This window comes from Denticeps clupeoides, chromosome 7, assembly GCF_900700375.1.
Source record: "Denticeps clupeoides chromosome 7, fDenClu1.1, whole genome shotgun sequence".
Classification (NCBI taxonomy): domain Eukaryota; kingdom Metazoa; phylum Chordata; class Actinopteri; order Clupeiformes; family Denticipitidae; genus Denticeps; species Denticeps clupeoides.
This window is the reverse complement of record NC_041713.1, coordinates 21,585,891-21,608,561: the sequence shown is the minus strand read 5'-3', so window position 1 is coordinate 21,608,561 and position 22,671 is coordinate 21,585,891. Positions and strand designations below refer to the sequence as shown.

Below are 22,671 nucleotides of genomic sequence, written 5' to 3'. Positions count from 1 at the left end.
GAGCACCCCAACATAGTCCATCCCCTTCTGCACGGCGCAATGCCTACCTCAATTTTGTCCGTCTTGGCGTCCCCCCAATAGAGCTTTCCAGCAGCATGGTCAATAGCCAAACCGTTGGGCCACCCGAGTGACGTGTTCAAGAGGACGACTCTGTCGCTGCCGTCGAGGTTGGCGCGCTCAATCTTTGGTTTTTCACCCCAGTCAGTCCAATACATGTAACTGCAGCACAGAAGGAGCTGTGTCAGATAAGGGACAGACTGAAAACAACATAAAAAAGTTACCGACGTACCCGTTGACCGGATCCAACACAATGGCTCTGGGTTCATCGAGGTTCTCCGATATCAGGATTCGCCGTGATGTCCCATTCAGTCGGGTTACCTCAATTCGGTCCGTGCCAGTGTCTGTCCAGTACATGTTTCGGGCCACCCAGTCCACGGCGATGCCATCGGGGTGATTGATCTCTGTGGTGATGAGCGTTTGAGCTTCACTGCCGTCAATGCGGGCTCGGCGAATCGCTTTCACCTCGTCATCTGTCCAGTACACGTAGCCTTCCACGGGGTCGTAGTCGATGGCAATGGCGTGGCGGATGTCGGTGACCTGCAGGACGATGTCCGTGAAGTCAGGCAGGTCCAATGAGATTCGCCGTAGGTCGGTTCGGCGAGCCAGCAGCAGAACCTGTTCAGCTCCTTCAGGACAGAATATATATATGTTCTTTTAACCACCGTACAGCAAATAAAACTTTTCATGTTCATGCATACAAAAAAATCGAAACATTCTGAACATCCGGCCAATAGGTACACACTTTCCATGAAATACAGGCTTGGTGTGTCAAGGAATGGACTCAATGGTGACATCCGGTATCAAGCTTGTGCCAAGTTCGGACTTGGCATTTTAAAGTTGATTATCAAGCTTCAAACAATCACAGTCAAAAAAAACTGGCAGTAGAGCAGACATGGACATTCATTCTCAAGACTCTTGTGGACTTATCACCGACTGCGACAGATTGTTGTTTCCAATGAGCCACAGCCAGCGAGAGAGCACGATGGGAAACGGCGGGAACTGCCAGGGGACGAAACATACTTCCCAGCATGAGCAAACATTTTACTTTTTCATCAGGCTCGTTGTATATGTTACTTTTGACGGATGTCATTCCTAGTGTTACTTCTTGAATATGTGACAAAAGAGGGGCAGTGGTGGCCTAGCGGTTAAGGAAGCACCCCGTAATCGAATCCCGATCCGCCAAGGTAATGGCTGCCCACTGCTCAATCAGGGTGATGGGTTAAATGCAGAGGACAAATTTCACTGTGTGCAACGTGTGCTGTGCTGCTGTGTCTCAAGTGACAATCACTTCACTATACTTAAAAAAAAAAAAAGACTGTTCATAAGGACCAACGGACCTGTCAGGGATGAGACGATGTAGTGCATGACGGTGATTGACAGCTTTCACGTACGTTACTTCCACATTCTGTATCATTTAAACTGTCAACACGTCATATATGCGCAATCATCATTAACGACCGTGTTACTTCCTCATTTTATGTATTTATGTAAATCCTGAGGACATCTTTGTCCTTACACTTGCAAACAAGCCTTAACACGTAACATTCAAGAAGAATGTCCTGTCTGTACTGAGGAGTAATGTGTAAGAACCTTGTATATATGTGTGTATGTGTATGTGTGTGTGTATGTGTGTGTATGTGTGAGCATACTGGGCCTCCTCGCAGCACCATGTTTCAAACAGGCAATTAGATTTACGCCTTTCGGCTTATTTCCACACAGTTCTTCGACAGCACATGCTCCAGTGCCCACTGGATCGGCAGCAAAGACGTGTCCCCCATCAGAGGTGACCGCCGTCAGCAACAGCACCAATCACCGGCGACAGCGAGCCAAGTGGCCCTTCATTTATGCCGGTTTCTCATTTGTCCCCAAGGCCTTGGTGCATATTTGCTTTAATTTGCAGGTTGCGCTGCTCCACTTTTAAACAGAGAGTGACAACTCGTCCCCAGGAGAACAAAACACGTTCTCGCCCCGTGTTCTTAATCCCCAGCTCAATTCTGCAAAACCACCCATTACTCTTCTCCTCACACAGCAGCTGAAACGATGCGGTCTGGCGCTCTTCTGAACCCTGGAAACTCGGAACGGCGCAGGATTAGGATGGATGTGGACAAACCTAATTCACGCGCAACTATCTCCACTTTATACCTTATTTTCATCCCTGGAAACGAGGGCCTCCTTTCAGAAGAATACGTGTCATTGTTTCCCACTCTGGGAATTCAGGAGTTATAAATTTAAAGAAGGGGGCAGCACTCCAGCTCCGGTCACTGAGGAGAGCTCATTTTTTGGAAAAAGGGAGAGAATGGGCTGTCGTTTAGAGGGACGGCTGAACAGAGACAATAGTCAGCTCTGTGTGGAGGGACCGAAAGCTCAACCTTGCTTTAAAGGTCTGGCTGCCTTTGTGTTCAATTCCCTGTTTGTCACTCACTTTGTGAGGGCGTGCCTGCATCTGGCCCGGGGGGGCGGGGCGGGGGTGAAAACGCTAGAAAATACTGAACATACGATAATCACAATTAGCACTTCTGTTGAAAGATAAGTGTGAAGAAGCGGAATGCAAAGAACTGAAAAGAACGTCATTCTTCACTTCAACCGATTCTCCAAATGTAGCGTCTGCATCACTGTGACCTTCAATCCACCTCTACTGAAATATATACACAAATATACAAAACACACATAACCATCTACCGAAATATATACACAAATATACAACACACACATAACCATCTACCGAAATATATACACAAATATACAACACACACATAACCATCTACCGAAATATATACACAAATATACAACACACACATAACCATCTACCGAAATATATACACAAATATACAACACACACATAACCATCTACCGAAATATATACACAAAACACACATAACCATCTACCGAAATATATACACAAATATACAACACACACATAACCATCTACCGAAATATATACACAAATATACAACACACACATGACCATCTACCGAAATATACACACAAATATACAACACACACATAACCATCTGCCGAAATATATACACAAATATACAACACACACATAACCATCTACCGAAATATATACACAAAACACACATAACCATCTACCGAAATATACACACAAATATACAAAACACACATAACCATCTACCGAAATACACACAAATATACAACACACATAACATGTAAACGCTTATCCACAAACCTACAAATGACAAACATGCAGCCAACCAACTCAACCAATAGGAATCCACTTATCCAATCTGTATCAGATACCGATCAAATTATTATTTAAAGGTCCCATGACTTGAACGTTTCACTTTGTGAGATGACAATGATACAAGTTCTCCTATCCTGTCCCTAAAACATTATCTCCACCGCCTGTCATGGCTTCCAAACGAGCAAAGCACTGCAGTTGCTTGGGGTTTCATTGTAAAAATGTATTTTTGTAGTTCCGTCACATGATCCTCTGATTTTATTTTTTTCTGGAAGACGCGCCTTCCTGTCCACGCCAGGAGACCTCAGATACAGTATTAGCCCCCACCCCCCAGTAAGACGGTCTAGTTTAAATACTAGTATCATACTCCGGATTAGCCGATGACCGAACACTCAAACGCCACCCCGAAGTTAGGGAACAAGTGATCGCAACAGAGATATTGTGGTTTCATGAACATTTCTGGGCTGTAGCAGGCCGTGCCTCACCTGGGCGACATGTCTTGCCGTCCTCCTTGAGCTTGACCCCTGTTGGGCACGCGCAGCTGTAGTAGGGGGGTTGGGGCGAGAGCAGGCAGAGGTGGGAGCAGCCGCCGTTTCCCTCGCTGCACGGAGTTTGAACTGGGGAAGAGTAGAAGACAGAAATCGGTACACCGTCGTGCCACAGAATCAAAGAAAAAGAACGTTTCTGTGATCAAAAGGTGATGCAGCAGTTTGAACTCCACTTTGGTGCAAAACTGGCCATAATTTGGAATCTTTTTACTGCAAGGTGGAGGTTTGCTGAGCATGGAAGGAGATTAAATGTGTGTTATTCCCAGTGTGTTATAGCGGCAAAATTCGTGTGTAATTAATGTGTAATTAATCATGTGCAATGTGTAATCATGTGTAATTAAAAGTCAGTAAAAAGAGCAGTGGGCCCAGAACTGGTGCCCATCTCATCACCGCAGGCATCAGGTTCATGAAAAAAAACGCCGTCCCCATTCCACTATGGCATACTTCACCAACCACTCTCTCTCTCTCACACACACACACACACACACACACACACACACAAACCGAGGTGGCCTTGACGCACACCCCAGCCTGCCTTCACCCCTCCCACACACAGATGTTGCCGGTGCCCCAGTGCAGTCTGATTACAAGAAGGAAACGGAGCAGAGCCAGACGAGGAGGAGGGAGGCGTAATTACACCCACATGAACGTTCTCCAGGGAACCAAAAAAAAACATATCAGTCTGTAGTAACTAAAATGCATACTTACAAAGTAACCACACACTCGCCCAACGCATCGGCCGCATACCTTTTCGTATAAAGCTGGGTTCGCTCTAGAACGTTCAGGGGTACATTTCACACGAACTCGATTCCTAATTCACCCCCTCCCACTTCCACACAGCAAACACTGAGTCACTGTAGACACACTTGAAATACAATTGTTGTTCCAATACCTTAGACACACACACAGCGGAGCGGAGACACACTCTACTGAATGACTATGACTAGAACGTTGTGTATTGGACCTGTGGTTCTCAAAACCACATCCGAAAATATTTGGCTCTCAATGTACCGCCATTATGAACTGCGGCCTATATTACAGGTTTACACAGCTGGGCAGATTAAATATGATTTATTATTGACAGTCATCCACTGTCAATACTGACATGACGCTAACTGTAATACACTGAGGGTATCAAGGAAGGAAGCTTTATTCAAGCACACAGCGGCTCAGAAAATGGCCAGGCCAGTACCACTAGCGGACCCCAAAAAACACTATTTTAGCCGTGCTAAAAATGTCCGTAAACGTTACTGTGAAGTGGGCTGAAGATCTGATGCACTGACCACCACAAGGTTAAAGATTGGAATATTTCCTGCTGAAATGTAGTGACCTAAAAGCACCTGAAAATAATAAATACACATGGTTCAGCCCAATATGATTATGCGGGTGACTGTTGTGGTGAAATCTGGTAGTTCTAATTTTATTACCCTTAAAGCACTTTTGGCACGTGCAACTCATAATCAACCGCTGGCCGGCCACTAAGTTAAACCCGCTTCCAGGTTCTACACCAGCTGTTGGGAGAAGGTCACTGCTGCACTCACTGTTGGGCTGCCGCTGCTTATCCAGAACCTGAATGTCCATAGGGGAGTAGATGCCATTGAGGATCTCTCTGCGTTTGTCCCCAGTGTGTTTGTTGCAGGCATGGATGGAGCGGGTCTGCCAGTCCGTCCAGAACAGCGTCTCGTCCGACAAGGTCAGAGCAAACGGGTGGGTCAGGGTTCCTTCCACCACCTTCTCGCTGTGAAAGGAGAAGGCACAGACCAATGATCAGCTTAAAGACATCCAGTGTGTATTAGTCTTGTACTTGATGTTGAAATATCTTCATAAACTAACTTTTTGGATGTAATGAAGACAACGTGAGACACAACGTAAATGCTGGTCATGTGACCAGCATATTTCATGTAATATTGTTGACAAATAAAAATGAGACTAAATATGGTTTAAAAGCTATACTAAAATAACTTCAGATGAGATGTTATTTCCTCTCATTTAATCTCATCTCATTAATCGCATTATTATAACACGGCTTGTTTCCTTTATCTCCCATCTGGATGCACAGATGAAAGTGAAAGTGAAGTGAAAGTGAAGTGATTGTCATTGTGAAACACTGCAGCACAGCACACAGTGACACAACGAAATGTGTCCTCTGCTTTTAACCATCATCCTTTTTACCCCAAACCCATACATACTGTATCCCTGAAATCCAGAAGGCAACATTGCACTTTGGATATTTATGATGTGCATCGACCGGGCGGGTCAAGGACAGGAAATCCTATGGACCATCTCTCCTTCCTGCAGAACTAGACGATGGGCCCTAACCCTCGCAGCCCTGACCTGAAGGAAGACACCATCCTCCAGAAGGGAAGTAAAAACCTCCGGCAGGAAGTGTTTTAGAGCTGCTTCCAACGGGAGGAAATTAAGCAAATCAGGCTGTCATCACGCGTGGGGTGAGCAGCAGCATCTGCTGAAGTAGTTAGCGGGGACCAGCGCCACATCCCTCCAAACCCCTGCCTGACGGTGTTCTGCTCGTTTCCAGGGGCGCGTCAACACACACACACACACACACACACAAATAAAACCACGAGATCAAAGAGGCCGGTGTGTGATGCAGCGCAAGCCGACCAGGACCCTCATCAATCACGGCCACGCCGGGTTCACGAGGGATCCGTGCTCCAGGAGGCAGGGGGAAAGAGGCACGTTCCATTTTTAATAGCGTGTGAAGAACAGAGGGGCGGGGAGAGGTTTAATCGCATCCAGATTTCATGCTCAGCCCTTCTGAATCTGACGTACGCGCAATGCCCAAGTACGCGCTCGGACGCCAGGAAAAACACGCCGAGCTTCAGCGTTCATCAGCAGGGTCGGCAGCTCGGCCACTCCGTTTCAGTAGTCGCTGGTAAAACGGAGCGAGGCCGGACGCCGGCGTGGGAAAAAAAAAAAAAAGGTCCGCGGTATATTGTTACTGGCAGCGTTCGCAACCTTGTTGACCAATATTGTTACTGGCCGTCTTCAACAGACTAGTTGCACAAGCTAACGCTCCTCTGGCATTCCCATCATGCAACAGCCTACAATGTGAAGATAAAACTCTCTGCCTGGGCTGCTTTTTTGTGTCGTCTAAAATAAATAATAATAATAAAAAAAGAACAGATATTCCATAAAAGTAATAGGAACATTTTTTTTTCCTTTAAGAGCACTGTTGCTCATTTAAAATGAAAATAGATCTCTGTTCACCTATAATAATCTTGCATTTTACATAATCTTGCTGGATTACAGTCCGAACCACCCTGCCAAAAGTTGCATTTTGACTAAGCTAAAAAGCTAAAAAACAAAAGGTTACGGCCGCATTCATAGACACTTGCTGTGTTAGACGTGAAGAGTGGTGCTCTCTGTGGTCGGGACGTGAGACTTTGGCAAAAAAAAAACTGATAACCACCAGTCCAAGAATTAAGTTTCTTTTTCTGACGACATCTTGCCCTACACTAGCAAACTAGCGCTACGCTTGTACGTAGCGCTAGTCACCCCAGAATTCAGCACACTGCAACAAAACTACTTTAGCACGCCACGATCAGTAGTAATGTCCGCCTTATTACCACTTCTGTATTGTCGGTATCTGAAAGGTGCCCTATTATGAAAAATGGACTTGGTGAGATGATTTAACACTAATACGAGTTCCCCTGGCCTGTCTACATTACTGCAGTGGCTAGAAATGGCGATGTGTGTAAATTTGGCCCGTTATGAGAAAATAAGGGGAGAGGTTACCTCCCGTTTCTCATGCTTTTTCCGCCCCCAGATTTTCGCTCACCTCCCCTAAAAAGTAGCCATGTAAAGACGAACACAAATGTATTGTTTAAGTTCTGTCACCTGAGACTCTGAAGAGCCAGCGGGTTCATTTCATTTTGTTTCTGGAAAAAATGCCAACACGGCTTCCTGTCTACGCTAAACTGTGGTTGGTGAGCGGTGTTGATGACATCATTTCTATAGGCCGCTCTCCTCCTCGCCCCGCCTCTATTCTCCCTATTAGCATTTAAAGATACAGACACCGAAACGGCGCGTCCTGGGGAAATCTCATTGTGGGCTGTAAAGAGATACCGTATTATGGGACACTAAGACCAATATAAAAGCAGAAATGATTTCATAATACACTCATGTACACTCATTATTTTTCTCAACTGATTTCATCTCTCTCTCTCTCTCTCTCTCTCTCTCTCTCTCTCTCTCTCTCTCTCTCTCTCTCTCTCTCTCTCTCTCTCTCTCTCTCTCTATATATATATATATATATATATATATATATATATATATATAGAGCTTTTCTTATAGCCTCTGCAAATTCATTGTCTGACAGAAATCTGGCATTAGTCAATGGTGTGATCTTTGCACAGTCTGATTAAATCTACAGAGCGCCTCTTCTACACGGTGCTTCTACTGCGGCTGCAGAGGGAACAAATTCTTTGCATTCCGTATTAAAATAGAAAAAAAAAAAAACGGTTTGATAACGCGAACGCACAAGACTCCACATTCTTGCCAGGAGCTCGCGGCCTTCCTCCCTTTCCTCTCCGGCACGGAGCGAGTCGGGCCCTGGCATCCTGCGCAAGGCCAGGCCTCCCTGCACCTAAGAAAACACGTGCCGTCCTGACTGGTGCCTATTAAAAGTGCACAAGCGTTTCCCTCGTCCGGGGGTCGTTTCCGCAAAGCGGGGCAGTGTGGGCGTGTACCATGGCAGAGGTCATGTGGGGTTTTAAATTACTCTCCGGTCCTACGTGCAGAATATGTTTACATTGTGCAGACTAGGGCACAGAAAGGGAAGACTGGATAAACTCTGACCGTGAGGAGCCGTCCAGGTTGGCTCGGTGGATGAAGCTGAGTTTGGCATCAGCCCAGTACAGCTTCTGCTCCTCCAGGTCGATGGTGAGCCCATTGGGCCAGTAGATGTCCACTTCCACAATGATCTTCCTGCTGCTGCCGTCCATACCCGCTCTCTCGATTCGAGGCTCCTCCCCCCAGTCGGTCCAGTACATGTGTCTGGAAAGGGAGAAGCTGGTTGTCAGTGGTAACACAACACATCTCTACTGTTCGCAACATGCTCGCACAAGCACAGGTTTTACATGACAGGATAACCTCTGCAGATGTGCATGCTCACTTATGATAATGATTCAATGAAGGATTCCACGTCACCCACTCACGCCCAGTGGCTCAGAGATATTATGTCCTGTTCACTACTCAATCCGTTATTCAGACTTGAAATTTCAACAGGTGTGGGGGCCCTTCCTTTGCTTTTTCATATACATGTATAGTTTGATTCCCTTCTTATTTAAATTGTTTGTCTTCTTTTCACTTTTTTTTTGTATGCAGGACCAAAAAACCTACAGTTCCATAGTCTTTTTTATTATTTTTTTTTCTTTAAATTTCTGCTATCTAGCCCTTCTTATGCATGAAAAGCTGGCTTGGAGTCAGGGAGGGGCGGGTGCTATAGGGTTTATAAGTGGGTTATAAAATTTACAGTATATTGAAACATTACATGTTTACCCTGTTTAAAATCACTAAAAATATTGTTGGAAATTAAATACATTTTTTCAGCTAATAAGAATGTAAAAGGTTTGTGGTCAATGAATATTGTGCGATTGGTATGATGTGATAAGACTGCCACAAGGTACAGGCCTAAGTAAAGTCTGCCACAGAACATCTTTTGAAAGACTTTTTGAAATAAAATTCAGAAGGTTAAACTGTTTATATTTATGCACAATGTTGGGGAAAAAAAATCATTCCAATATTTTGCAAGGTAAGTAACTATATTATAATAATATATCACAGTCCCACTCAAATTACAATTTTTATTTGTAAATAAGGTGGCTATGGAGTTTTTTTGAAGAAACATACATGAAATGTGTGGTATAGTATATTAAAAAATATATAATTTTACACAATTCTAGCCTACGCCATGACACATGGGCTACCACAGCACTTCGCTGCAGACACAACAGAGAACACAATCTTTCGTGAATTATTGTGTAACTGTTGGTATAAAAACAAAACCCTTTCCATGGATACGATTAGAGTTATTCCTACTGCACCAGGCAGCCTCAAAGTTGGCTTTGAGAAGCAGCATTATTAACAAAGACCAGCAGGTTGGAGAAACCCACCCTAAAACCCGCTCTTTGAGAACCCTCCCCGCTCCAGACTGCAGAGATAAGCGTCGCGCGGTGAGACCTGATAGGCATCTCTGTGTAGCCGGCCTTTCTTCGGCAAGCTGGAAATACCAGCAGTCACTTCAATGCGTGTGGACATGAATGGGCGCTAAATTAGCCGTGCTAAAAAAAAAAAACCCCTCTTTTCACAGCTCTGGGTGGAGGTGTGCGGCTGGAGCCCGCCAGGACGTCCAGCAGGTAAACAGTGGTGGATGGCGGGGGAGGGTGGGACCCGGTGCCTTCCGGAATGCAAGCGGTGGCGTTACACAACACCGTCCCACTGCTCAGCCCGCCAGAGTCTTGCCTTTCCTAACAGTTTTGCCGCGCGACCTCTGGCTAGATCTGCGTTCACCGGAAAGAACCCGACGGAAGGTGGACTGAGGGTCAAGAGTTGGACATTTCTTACGCAAAAGCAGGAAGGAGAAGTCGGCGCGTGCAGCGGGGTCGGCACACGAGGTGCCAGCGGAAACGCTTATCAGGCCTCGTGCCAGCAGCGAGGCCGAGCGTGAAAAACCCCAACCACCCTTTCCTCCCCCGAGACGCCGCAGATTAGTCCAGCCGCTGAGCATTTTTCTCAATTAAGAGTCGCGTCCCCCGCCCCGTCCCCGTCCCCACCCGGTCCTTGACCACGGGTAATGCGCAGCTATTTCTACTCTGCTTCTGACGGAACAAAGACGCGGCGGAGAACAATAGCTGCGGTGTCTGGAAACGGAGCGCTCTGACCGGGGAACAAGGGCGGGACAAGGACAGTTGGGAAGAACAATCGCATCTCATCCAATTGGCAGAGTGAGCTTGACAAGTCATTTGCATAAATGCGCGACGGAAACAATTAAGAGACAAAACTGCTGCCACTCGCTGAGAACGCAGGAAAGCCGTGCGTAGATGCGCTCGGCCAGAGGAGGAACCTGTAGGACGGAGATGGGAGCCTGGCAGATGACTTCATGGAGAAAGACTAGACGGAAAAACGAAGACGTGTCCGGCCTCGGAGTTTAAATGAGAGACACGGAGAGGCTTCAGGTGAATAATAAAAATAGAAATCGCGCAGATATCTGGTTGACAGGAACGTTCTGGAATTCCAAAGTCGCTTCAAGTGATATTATTCTTCAGAAAAGCCAGACAGCCGAGAGTTCAAACTTCATTTAGGGGTCTCCACAACTTCCGCACGTCAACTAGCCCACGTACTGGTCGTGAGTTGCTCGTGGTAAAATGCGGTAAAACTAACGTATGCAGTAACGGCACGCCAGAGAGGCTCCAGGAACCCTTTCCCCCGTCTGCCTTCCCCCTCCAGAGCCCCGCCCAGACCCGGAGCCAGGCGCAGCCGAGGGGTCGCTGGGAAGTCGCTACCTTCGAAACCGTAATGTCTTTATCAGACGCCACACCTACTGAGCCGAGCTGGGTTAAACACACACTCGCCGCTTCCTGCTCCACACAGAGCACGGTCCTGGATAAGCGTTCTCCGTATTTACTTCTTCAACGTGAATCCGCAGCGCGCCAAGTACTTTGAGGAGAGAGAATTTTTTAAACCTCCTGGTTAATCTGTCACACAAAGGCAGGACTTTAAACCCAATGACCTAAAGAGTCTTTTCCCCTCCCTGTCTTTTATTACACTTGGACGGAGTTTTGACCCAGCCCATCCAAACGCCACCGTGACAGCGGCATTCCCCCCCAATTCTACGTTTCAGCGGGGGTCACAGCACAACGAAACAACAGGAAATAGACACGTCTGAGTGCGACGCCTTGCCACTCCACTGGCCAGGCCGAGGAAGCTATAAATACACAGCTGCAGGACAGGAGGCCACACTCCATGGGCCATGAAGGATCTGAGACCACCCAGAACTTCAGAAAGGGCTCACCGATGGGCCGGGTTCAGCGCAATGGCCCGAGGCTGGTCCAGGTCCTGCCAGAACAGGACTTTACGAGAGGTGCCATCCAGGTTGGCCACTTCAATGCGGTCGGTCTCCGAGTCGGTCCAGTAGAGCTTGCGTCCGAGCCAGTCACAGGCCAGGCCATCAGGAGAGTCCAGGCCCGACACGACCACCTTCTGCCCTGTGCCCAGCATGGCATCCTTTACTGCTGCAAAAAAAGAAATAAAACAACAAGGGGCAAGTCAGACATCACCGAGAACAACCATGCCATACATCAGAGCGTCCAACATCAATGGGCTAGGCCGGAAGGAGAGCTGGAATGTTACATTTGGTTGACTGGTTGTAGTAGGTCTGCTTGATGGCCTCTTCACTGACATCAGTCCAGAAGATCAGGCCCTCGGAGTACAGGAAGTCCACGGCTGCTGCATCCTCCAGGTCACTGACCACCACGGCCGACTCTGTACGCCCCACCTCGGCGTCCACCAGCCGCACGTCCCGCCGGTTAGCAAACAGAAGCCAGGGAGAACCTGCAAGAACCAATCAGCAGTCAGACATGAAACTTCCTTTAAAGCACTGAAGAAATCTGTCACAACTCGCCATAATGTGAATAAACCAAACAAACCTGCATTATAGTAAAGTAAAAAACTCATAAGAATAAATTACTCATAAGCATAAATCAGACAGATTTGTTTAAAAAGAGCAAAGTAATATTTTTTTAACTATTGTAAATAGAAAAAACACATTAAACAAACGACAGATACGGTTTCTTTTTTTTCTGAGTACCCAGTTCGTGAAAAAGGGGGAAATTCCTCAAACCCCCTTGAACATTTGAAGAAGACGTAAGTGTAGAGACATATAGCTGGACGCTGAGAGAACGTCCTCGCAGCCACAGCTGCTGCTGTGGACGGGGAGTTCTGGCTCCTGGCGGTGCCGCACCAGCGCAGTGCCGCTGGGCAGGGCTGTGGGTTGGGGAGCTGCTCTGTGGTTTACCAGCATGCCAGTTCAGTAAGCACCCTCACAACGTGCACAAGCCCAGGACGGCCCCCGCGCACACCCCGCCAGAGGATGTGTGGCTTTGCTGAAGTGTGACTGAAGGAACAGAGGGACTCATCTCATTAGGGACAGAACAGAGCTGCTCTACTAGAAGAGGAAGGCCCGCAAGATAATTCACTCGCATACTCTATATATTTAGGGCATAATTTACACCAGAGTTACTAGGGCCTGAGTTGGGACTGTCATTGTGAGACACTGCAGCCCAGCACATGGTGACACAAGGAAATGTGTCCTCTGCTTTTAACCATCACCCTTGGTGAGCAGTGGGCGGCCATGACAGGCGCCCGGGGAGCAGCGTGTGGGGACGGTGCTTCTCTCAGTGGCTCCTTGGCGGTTCGGGACACATGGCAGGGACACTAGCCCATATCAGGCCACACACAGACTTAAATGACGTCCCATTCTTGATCCATAGGCTTTAATATGGAGTCGGTAAAGCTATACAGCACCAGCTCTTCTGGGAGGACCTTCCACAAGGTTTCGGAATGTCTGCTCTACTTCATTCCAAATTTGTTCTATGGCTTTGTGCAGGCCAACCTTCTCATCTGTGTCTTTATGGACCTTGGTTTGTTCACTGGTGCGCAGTTCCCCAAACTGTTCCCACAAAGTTAAGGGCATGAAATAGTCCAGAATGTCTTGGTATGCTGACGTAGGGCCCTATGGAATAAGTTTTATTTTTTCCTAAATTCAGTTTTTTCCATTTTAATTCTTCTGAATTCCATGGTCTACATTATAAACATATTTACTCACCTAAAAATTGTTCAATTATGGTGATAGGAAAAAAGTACAAATCACCTTTAATCACTGTTTGCTTTTGTAAACCATTTACATGTAAATAATATGTACAATTCACGCAAAGAACTATTTCACAATATTACACATTCTTCCATTTGTTAAATAAAAGTGCTTCACGTTTGACCTCAACATAAAAAAACGGATCAAATAAATAAACATTGGGGAGACCTGGAATGCAAAAAAATAAAGTTGTGGCAACTTGCATAATGAACTGGGACCATGATAATAAAACCACGTTACGAATCAGCTAGTTTGCTTCTTTTCTCTCTTTCTGATATCAGTTATTGACTGCAAGTGGTTGTCAAATATGAGTTGTGCTTCCGATTCATAAACTGGGCAAAATCAATATTAATATTTATTAGCATTGAGAAACGCGAATTATATGTAATTACGCGCTTTATAACGGATTCCATTTTATTTTTGCTTTTCCACACTTTCCTCATCTTGGAAATTGTAGGGCCCTACTGAAGCCAAGCCCAAAAACAAGCCCCCAGCATAACCTCTCCTCCACCCAACTTTACGCTTGTCACAGTGCAGCCAGGCAAGCGCCGTTCTCCTGGCACTCACCAAACCCGCCGCATCTGATCCAACTGATCAACCGTGGAAACCCATTCCATGAAGCTCTCCATCAACTGTTCACTGTCCAACCTGGACTTTGGAGATCCGTAGCTACTGACTGTGAAGAAAGTTGTTTCCAACCGCTTCCACAGTTAACCGTGGAATATTTAGCAGTGACGTAACTTCATGCATGGACTTATTGGCACCCTATCACGGTTCCTCAACGGAATTCATAGAGCTCCTGAGGGCAACCCATTCTTTCACAAATGTTGGTAGAACCATCTATATGCGTTTTGTACGGTGGCTTGTGGCCATTTGGAGGGGTGACCCAATACTTATAGAGTGCCACAATCCACAATGATATCCCAGTACTGTCAACTGTTCAATATTAAAAACTCACCATTTTACGGATTATCTACTGGACTAAATACGCAAATTATCTGACTGTACTTTTGTTTTTTAATTCTTTTCACTTTAATAGATTCTTTTCACTTTAATAGGTGAAGTGTTGATAGTCCCTGTTAAACAGTAGTTGTACAGCATGAAGATCAGATATGGACTACAAATCACTGATGGACGTCACTGTGGACAAGAGCATCTGCTAAATGGCATAAATGTAAATTTATGATATAGCCATCATGAGGGTACAATTTTTAAAGGTAAACTTTGCTTATGAACCTTGCGTGATCGATGTGCAGCTTTACCCGACTCGACCATTTAAATAAATGATTTTAAAACCTGAGAGTTATTGAGGCTATGTTCACACAAAAAGCAGAGGTCAAGTGTTTGACCTACCACCAGCCAATCAAATGTACCATTCGCCCACTGGAACTTCTATTTGAAGTACTGTCACTTGTGTACACTGTCACCTTTATAGAAGATTCCCTGAAGCCCCACCCATCTCCAATGTGGGCTTTATCACATTAAAACAAAACAGGTTTCTGACATTAGTTGACTATCGTTGTAAGCAGTGAATAGCGCCATGGCTCCCAGTGAACAATGGCACCCTGCCACAGGAGTCCCCAAGGGGACGAGAATGTGCCACCTCTGGCTCTTGTGGACACATATTAGTGAGGATTAAAATGATGAAGCCCATCCCAGCAGCTGTGTGTCTCACAAGCTCTTTCTCCAGTCCTACAGCCACCAACAGCCGCGACCAGCTTCTTAAAGTCCCACGTTTGTATGTCTGGTAATGGCCTAGTGGGTAAGACACTCGCCTAAGAACCAGAAGACCAAAAAGTCCCAGGTTTGAACCCCACTTACTACCATTGTGTCCCTGAGTAAGACACTGAATCCTGAGTGTCTCCAGGGGGGGACTGTCCCTGTAACTACTGACTGTAAATGTATGGTAAGAGCAGGAAGAAAATTAATTTTGAAGTCCTTTGGTGCTCAAGTAAAAATACAAAAGTATTTGCCTTCAAATAAACGTAAGTCACAAAAGTAAAAGTTCCATGACCTAGAATGTCCTATTATAGCTCATTTTAGGCAAAAAAAAGTTTTCATTTCTATTTTCTTACTTTCACTCCACTACGTCTCAAAGTAAAATGGCTCCTTTTTACTCCACAACATTATGTGAAACTATGAAGAGCGCGACGGGTTCAGGGGACTGAATTTACACACGTTTCGTACGGCAAGACTGATTTGGTCAGTTTACATAGTAAAGGAAAGTTGAGTTTTTATTATATACATTTATTATATACATAACTGTTTTCAAGTCTTGTCATTTCCAACTTGTGCTTGTGATCATTTTAAAAGTTAGCTACACTTAGCAACAAAACGTTTTACACATCAGACTTCAGTCAGATACGTCACTTTTCATTATCACCGTCGCTATACGGCCATCATAATAACCAATTTTCCTCAGTTTACACGGATGAAACGTATGAATTATTATGAAGTGTCTCGATATGGGCCGCCCTGCGTGAACCCTGCGTCCCGGGATCGGCTCTGGCGGCCGCAACCTTCGTTACGAACAGTGTTTATATCAATTAACTATTATGAAGCGGTAATTACAAATTTCCAGGTAAAAAAAAAAGATTTTTTTTTATGGAAAAACCACAGCATGCCGGCCTGCTACCGGTCGTTTAAAAGGGACACCGTTACTGTGACAACGTTCTAAACAGCGCGTTCGTAGCACGATCCGAAAGGCGAGGCCGGAGCACCTGGATCTGCACGGCCCGGCCTTTGTCGGGAGAACATCTGAGGAGTTTGAGCTTGTCACCGGGATTAACAATCCCGCCGAGGGGCGGAGGCTGGTGCCCGCAATCCCCCCCCCCCCATTTTGCTCGGGACGTGTGGGCGTGAAGGTTTTGACCGGGGCTTCGCAGGGGGACACCAGGGGGACTCCTTCCTCGGGAGACCGCTCCTGTTCCCCGGGGTGCAGGGTACAGGGTGCAGGAACGTACTTGCGCAACAAAGGACTTAAAGGGAAACCAGCTTCATTTCCGAGCGGGAACGCCGATTTGTCGATGCTGCATTCGCCTCCATATTAAAAAAAAGGGGGGAGAAATGAGAGGAGAAGTCACACACACACACACACACACACACACTCCTGCACAGTGTCGGAATGGCGCGTGAGGCGTCTGGGTGTGAAGTGTGTGTGACAACTCCATCACCTACTCGGAGTCGTTTCACACCAGCTCAACACATATCACACTCACACACACACACACACACACACACACACACACGGCCAGGAAACAAGTCTCTACACACATTCAACACCAGGACCGGCCATGAAAACACACTCCAAAATGGACACTTTCTCCCCTTTTCCGACAGGGGAGTCCCGACGTGGAGAACTCGGCCCTGCGGGGTGACAGAGGAGTAAAAATGTCGCCTACAGCCGCGTTATTTCACCCGCTCGGCCATTTCGCCGATTCCGATCCCTTCCTCCGGCATTCCGCAGCGCTTTCACGATCTTTTCTTAAAACTTTTTTTTTTTTTTTTTTTTAACTTCTGACACCCGACCCGAGAAACGAGACTCTCACACGGACACTTTCCTCACGAACCGGGCTGGAGCCCGCAGATAAAGCGGAGTAACGTGGTTGTAGAAGCCAGCACGCTGTGGCGAGTTGAGGGAATGTTTGTTGGAAGTTGAGGAGTAAACGCGGCGTAAGTGCGACGTAGACGCGGCGATAAATGGCGCAGCCGCCGCGTTAAAAAAAAAAAAAAAAGTTCGGCGCCATAAGAACAACAACGCGAGAGAAAAAGAAGAAGAAGAAGAAGAAGAAGAAGAAGAAGAAGAAGTCGGCGGCGGACTCACCGCGGACGGAGAGCAGACCGCAGCTGCACAGCAACAATCCCACAAAGCAGCGCTGCATGGCGGCCGCCGCCGGCTTCATCCGCGGACCTCCATGTCGCCGCTCGGGAAACTTTCGCTCCGATCGCTCGACACTTCTGTTCCCGCGGCTCTCGGGCTGCTCGCGTCGCGGAGGATCGGAGCTGGGAATGACAGCGGAAGCGGCGTGACGTCACCGCCCGGGAGCGTGGACCGAAGTGCGCTCACCTCCAGCCACACACACACACACACACACACACACACTCCACACTGCCGACACCACCATCGTCCTGAGAACGTCGAGGAGAGTGAGAATCAAGCAGCAAAATACTGTTCTCGAGGGAATTTCACTCACATTGAAGTAAATGAAGTATAAAATATATGAAGTATATGCTTTTCTGTATAAATACTACTAATGATGAAATTATCGAAGCATCCACTGTTGTGGCCAGAAGGTTTGAGACTGGCACAAATACACACGCTGCCCCCCCCCGGCGCCTGTCATGGCTGCCCACTGCTCACCAACGGTGATGGTTGAAAGCAGAGGACACGTGTGCAATCACTTCACTTTATTATGTCAGTTTGCATATACTCCAGAATGTTATGAAGAGCGATCAGATGAATTGCAAAGTTCTTCTTTGCTATGAAAAGGAACTTAATCCCAAAAAATTCCACAAAAGGACCTGCTGAGATCATTTCAGTGATCCTCTAGTTATCACAAGTGAGAGTGTTGAGGAGCACAAGGCTGGAGATCGTTCTGTCCTGCTGACTGAGTTACAACAGCAGACTGGACGCTTTAAAATAAGGGTGATGCTTGAAATCCTTCTTCTTTCTCAAGAACATCCAGCAAGCGCCAGGACCGTCTCCTAAAGATGATTCAGCTGCGGGATTGTGGTGCCACCAGTGCAGAGCTTGCTCAGGGGAAGTGAGGGCATCTGAATGCACAGCGAGGTGAAGACTTTTGGAGGACGGCCTGGTGTCAAGAAGGGCAGCAAAGAAGCCACTTTTCTCCGAGAAAAACATCAAGGACTGATATTCTGCAGAAAGTACAGGGATTGGACTGCTGAGGATGGAGGTAAAGTTATTTTCTCTGATGAAGCCCCTTTCAGATTGTTTGGGGCATCTGGGAAAATGATTGAAAAGGTGACGCTACCATCAATCCTCTCTCGTGCCAACAGTAAAGCATCCTGAGACCATTCATGTGTGGAGCTGCATCTTATGAAAGGTAGTGGGTTCACTCACAATCAACCCCAAAACACGGCCATGAATAAAGAACGGTACCAGAACATCCTCCGACTGCAGCTTCTCCCAACCATCCAAGAACAGTTTGGTGAAGAACGATGCCTTTTCCAGCATGATGGAGCATCGTGCCATAAGACCAAAGTGAGAACTAAGTGGCTCAGGGAACAAAACATTGAAATTTTGGGTCCATCACCAGGAAACTCCCCAGATATTAATCCAGTTGAGAACTTGTGGTCAATCCTCAAGAGGCAGATAGATAAACATAAACCCACAAATTCTGACAAACTTCAAGCACTGATTATGAAGAAATGGGTCACCATCAATCAGGATTTGGTCCAAAAGTTGATTGACAGCATGTCAGGGCGAATTGCAGAGGTCTTGAAAATACTGAAAATATGCATAAACTTGATAGAATTGTGAATAAAAGTCTTTCAAATGTATAAAATGCTTGTAATTATACTTCAGTTCACCACAGAAACAACTGACAAAAAGATAAAAAAAACACTGAAACTGCAAACTTTGTGGAAACCAGTATTGGTGTCATTCTCAAAACACAATAAATATTTTTTTGTTTTTAATGCAAATAATCAATAAGCTGGTTGTATAAGTGTGCACACCCCTGAAGCATCTGAGGTTTATACATTTTTTATATCACTATGTATTTTTCACCTTTTGAAAAGTTTCAAATCTGATGTGCTAGTCCTTACCTTTACAGTTTACAAAATTCACATAAATACTCCTTCAAAATATTTTATGATATATTTATGTAGCAAAAAATTTTAAATGAACATAAAATCTGAAATTTCTGTGAGATATACATTTTTATAAGGTACAAACCAGCATAAATGGCATTTGCAGCACAGACATACAGCATATCCCATGATGCAATAAAGCTGTAATTATGTGATTGCTTATAATGAACGTTATTAGTCTCAGTGGTTTTAAAATAGCAAAGCCTACTTCATTTTGCTACAAAAGCTGTTGGATAAATGTATTTCCCCCATCTTATACAGTATAGATGTATGGCTAATATTGTTTAATGATTTACATTTACAGCATTTATCAGACGCCCTTATCCAGAGCGACTTAGTTAAGTGTCTTGCTCAGGGACACAATGGTAGTAAGTGGGATTTGAACCTGGGTCTTCCGGCTCATAGGTGAGTGTGTTACCCTCTAGGCTACTACCACTACCTACGGTGGTGCGGTGTTGTTACAAGCGTACTTTTTAATGTCAGTACAAACGCACATCTACTACAAAATTAATTTAATACACAACACAACATGATGTAGAAGGACAGGCAAGACAATCAACAGGCAATCATTTATAACACAGGAGAAAAAAAAAACGTGAATCTTGCAATGCAACATCGACACACGAACTCTGGTCCGGAACGAGTCAGGCCAGGACATTTCTCCACAGACACACGAGGACTGATAAAAACAGCACACGACTGCTTTATTCTATGGATAATGACAGAAAGCCACTGGTTCTCCCTGAATTGCCACTTTCGCAGGAGAACCACGTATCAGGAGCCTGGTGCAGGTCATTGATTGGCCAGTGTTGAAGTAACAATAGTTATTTGTGTGCCTGGGTCTCTTTCTTTTCAGAACATCACCATAAAAATGCAATAATGAGTATTCGTTTTCTCGTAGGACCTGAGGTGTTGTGCGCCAAGCGCGCTGGCAGAGTGAGAGCGAGCTCTTTCAGTCGACAGCTACGCTTCTCCAACTGGCCCGAACAGGAGGTGGAAAAGTAGAAGCATATGTCCTGGCCGGTGCGTGTGAGACAGGCCGTAATTCCCAGCCCGGAGAAACATGCTGTAATGAAACCTGCCTTTACAGTCACCTGCGCAGCGCAGCACAGCCCTCGGCGCCGCCTTTGATCCAGGAGGGCCGATCCACAAATAATAACAATCATAATAAAAACCTGGCCTTCCCAGCCATTCGCTGCTTGTTACTCCGCAACAATACGTCCAAGTGGATTCCTTTAAAAATCCCATCTGGCACAGGCTGCTCTCAACAAAGTGGGCATTGTGTTGACCATGCCAGGCGTCACGGTTTATTTAGTCCAGCTACGCGTGTGGAAGGTGCTGTTTTTCAGCTTTCACGGTACAGTCAAGACTGCACCCTGAACCCCGACAGACCTTCTCAATCTGGCCCAATCTGTCAAAAGGACTTAACCATGACAGAAGCCAGAAGACACTCATTCAGCCATCCATTTTACTGTCAGAAGCAACAAAGGTAAAACACATTCGCATTCGTGAAACTTTAAAACATGTTCGTACACTCGAGGACGCACAGCAACTCCATGTCCATTATTTCTCGAATTTCAATGGCAACGTTTCCTCTACATTGCTGATGAAACCAAATCGTTCTGAGCGAGGAAAGGAATCATGGGTAGTAGCTCACACCTCGTGTGTAGAAGACTCGCCTATGAACCGGAACACTGTTCAAACCCCACTTACTACCATTGTGTCCCTGAGCAAGACACTTAAGCCTGAGTGTCTCCAGGGGGACAGTCCCTCTAAATACTGACTGTAAGTCAGGGGACGTCTCATAAATGACACAAACGTAAATGGAACCACTGCTGTGGGTATAAACCTGCTGAATTATTTAGCATTATTGTAACATTGTTCTATTTTTCTGTTCTTTGACCGGCGTCACCGTATTTGTCCACAGAACGTTTTAGACAGACACATGTCAATCAATACGGAAGTAAGTGACATTTTTTTCTAGACCTGCATATGTGCAAAACAGACTTGGGAAAAACGGAGAAGTATGTAAGAGCGGCTGGGTGACAGAATTCAGATGCAGATCGGATGATCAGGTCATGATTTACTGTCAAAGCTTGTTTTTGTTGTTAATTTAGAGTCCCCAAGTCACCTATTAGGGACGAGAAAATGGAGAACCCGCACCAACATGGGCAGAGCGTGCAAAATCGACACTCACGAGGATGGAGATGTGAGGCCACCATGCAGCGAGGTCCGTGCCACTAGATCCCAATTCATCTGCTGCGATTCCGCTGAGCTCACCATGCTGATGTTTCTAATCCAACTAATAATGCACGAGGGGTGCTGCCGTGGAAATGGCAATGTGGACTATACATAAATACAACGGTCCCGATCGACCCTGCTCTCCTTCGTTGTCCCTGGCTGGTGGGACAACTTGCCTGGCTAGCCGAGACTACCACCACCGTTGAAAACCCACGTGTTTAAAAAGTATTTCAAATGAGTCTAACACACACACACACTCACAAAAAAACCAAAATTCGTCTAACAATTCCCTGGCAAGTTCGGCCTTATCAGGGCTCTTACATTTTGTAACTCGCAATCTATGGAAACAGAATAAAAATGGCTGGATAAAAAAAAAAGCTAAATAACTAAATATTTTTGGGTGGTAGTAGCCTAGCGGGTAACACACCTGCTTCAATTCCCACTTAAATGTCCCTGAGAAAGACCTTTAACCCTGCGTGTCTCCATGGGAACTGTCCCTGTAGCTACCGATTGTAAGGGCGTCTGATAAATGCCGCGAGTGTAAAATGTAAATGCATTTATTTTTAGTATCCAGTCGATCCCTAAGGGTCAATGACATGGACGAGATGTTGTGTAAGGCGCTATTTCCACGAGCATGGTGATTAAAGTGGACGTTTAATGGCGTGCACGTTTTCCTTCCGCCCTTTGTTTTCCATGAAAGACTATTCCCTGGTGTGAGCGTGCACATTATAAAGGTGTTGGATCACCTCCCTTTCACCGCCTCTCATTATCCTGCCTTCTGCCAATTAAACGTCCAGACTTGCACACTTTTCCAACAATCAGACACTCCACGTGCATCGCATGGTTCCAGGGAGCAATTATTTCTCCACAGATGTGGGTTATCTGTGTGCACAAGCTTG

General features: G+C 45.9%; 1 protein-coding gene across 3 annotated transcripts in view; it reads right to left on the bottom strand.

Annotated features, from left to right (window-relative positions):
* Window positions 1-17,729, bottom strand: part of lrp5 (low density lipoprotein receptor-related protein 5) — a 42,687-nt gene extending 24,958 nt beyond the window's left edge. For 2 of the 3 annotated variants that reach the window (XM_028986269.1, XM_028986271.1), the window contains exons 1-8: window positions 17,523-17,729; window positions 12,181-12,381; window positions 11,843-12,062; window positions 8,629-8,826; window positions 5,352-5,548; window positions 3,748-3,879; window positions 290-686; window positions 48-219 (exon numbers count right to left, since the gene is read on the bottom strand). In XM_028986269.1, the coding sequence (XP_028842102.1) occupies window positions 48-219; window positions 290-686; window positions 3,748-3,879; window positions 5,352-5,548; window positions 8,629-8,826; window positions 11,843-12,062; window positions 12,181-12,381; window positions 17,523-17,601 (1,596 nt within the window). In that variant the 5' untranslated portion in view covers window positions 17,602-17,729. The remainder of the gene's footprint in view (window positions 1-47; window positions 220-289; window positions 687-3,747; window positions 3,880-5,351; window positions 5,549-8,628; window positions 8,827-11,842; window positions 12,063-12,180; window positions 12,382-17,522) is intronic. The other variant, XM_028986270.1, reaches the window with a different exon arrangement.
* Between the last annotated feature and the right edge of the window lie 4,942 nt (window positions 17,730-22,671).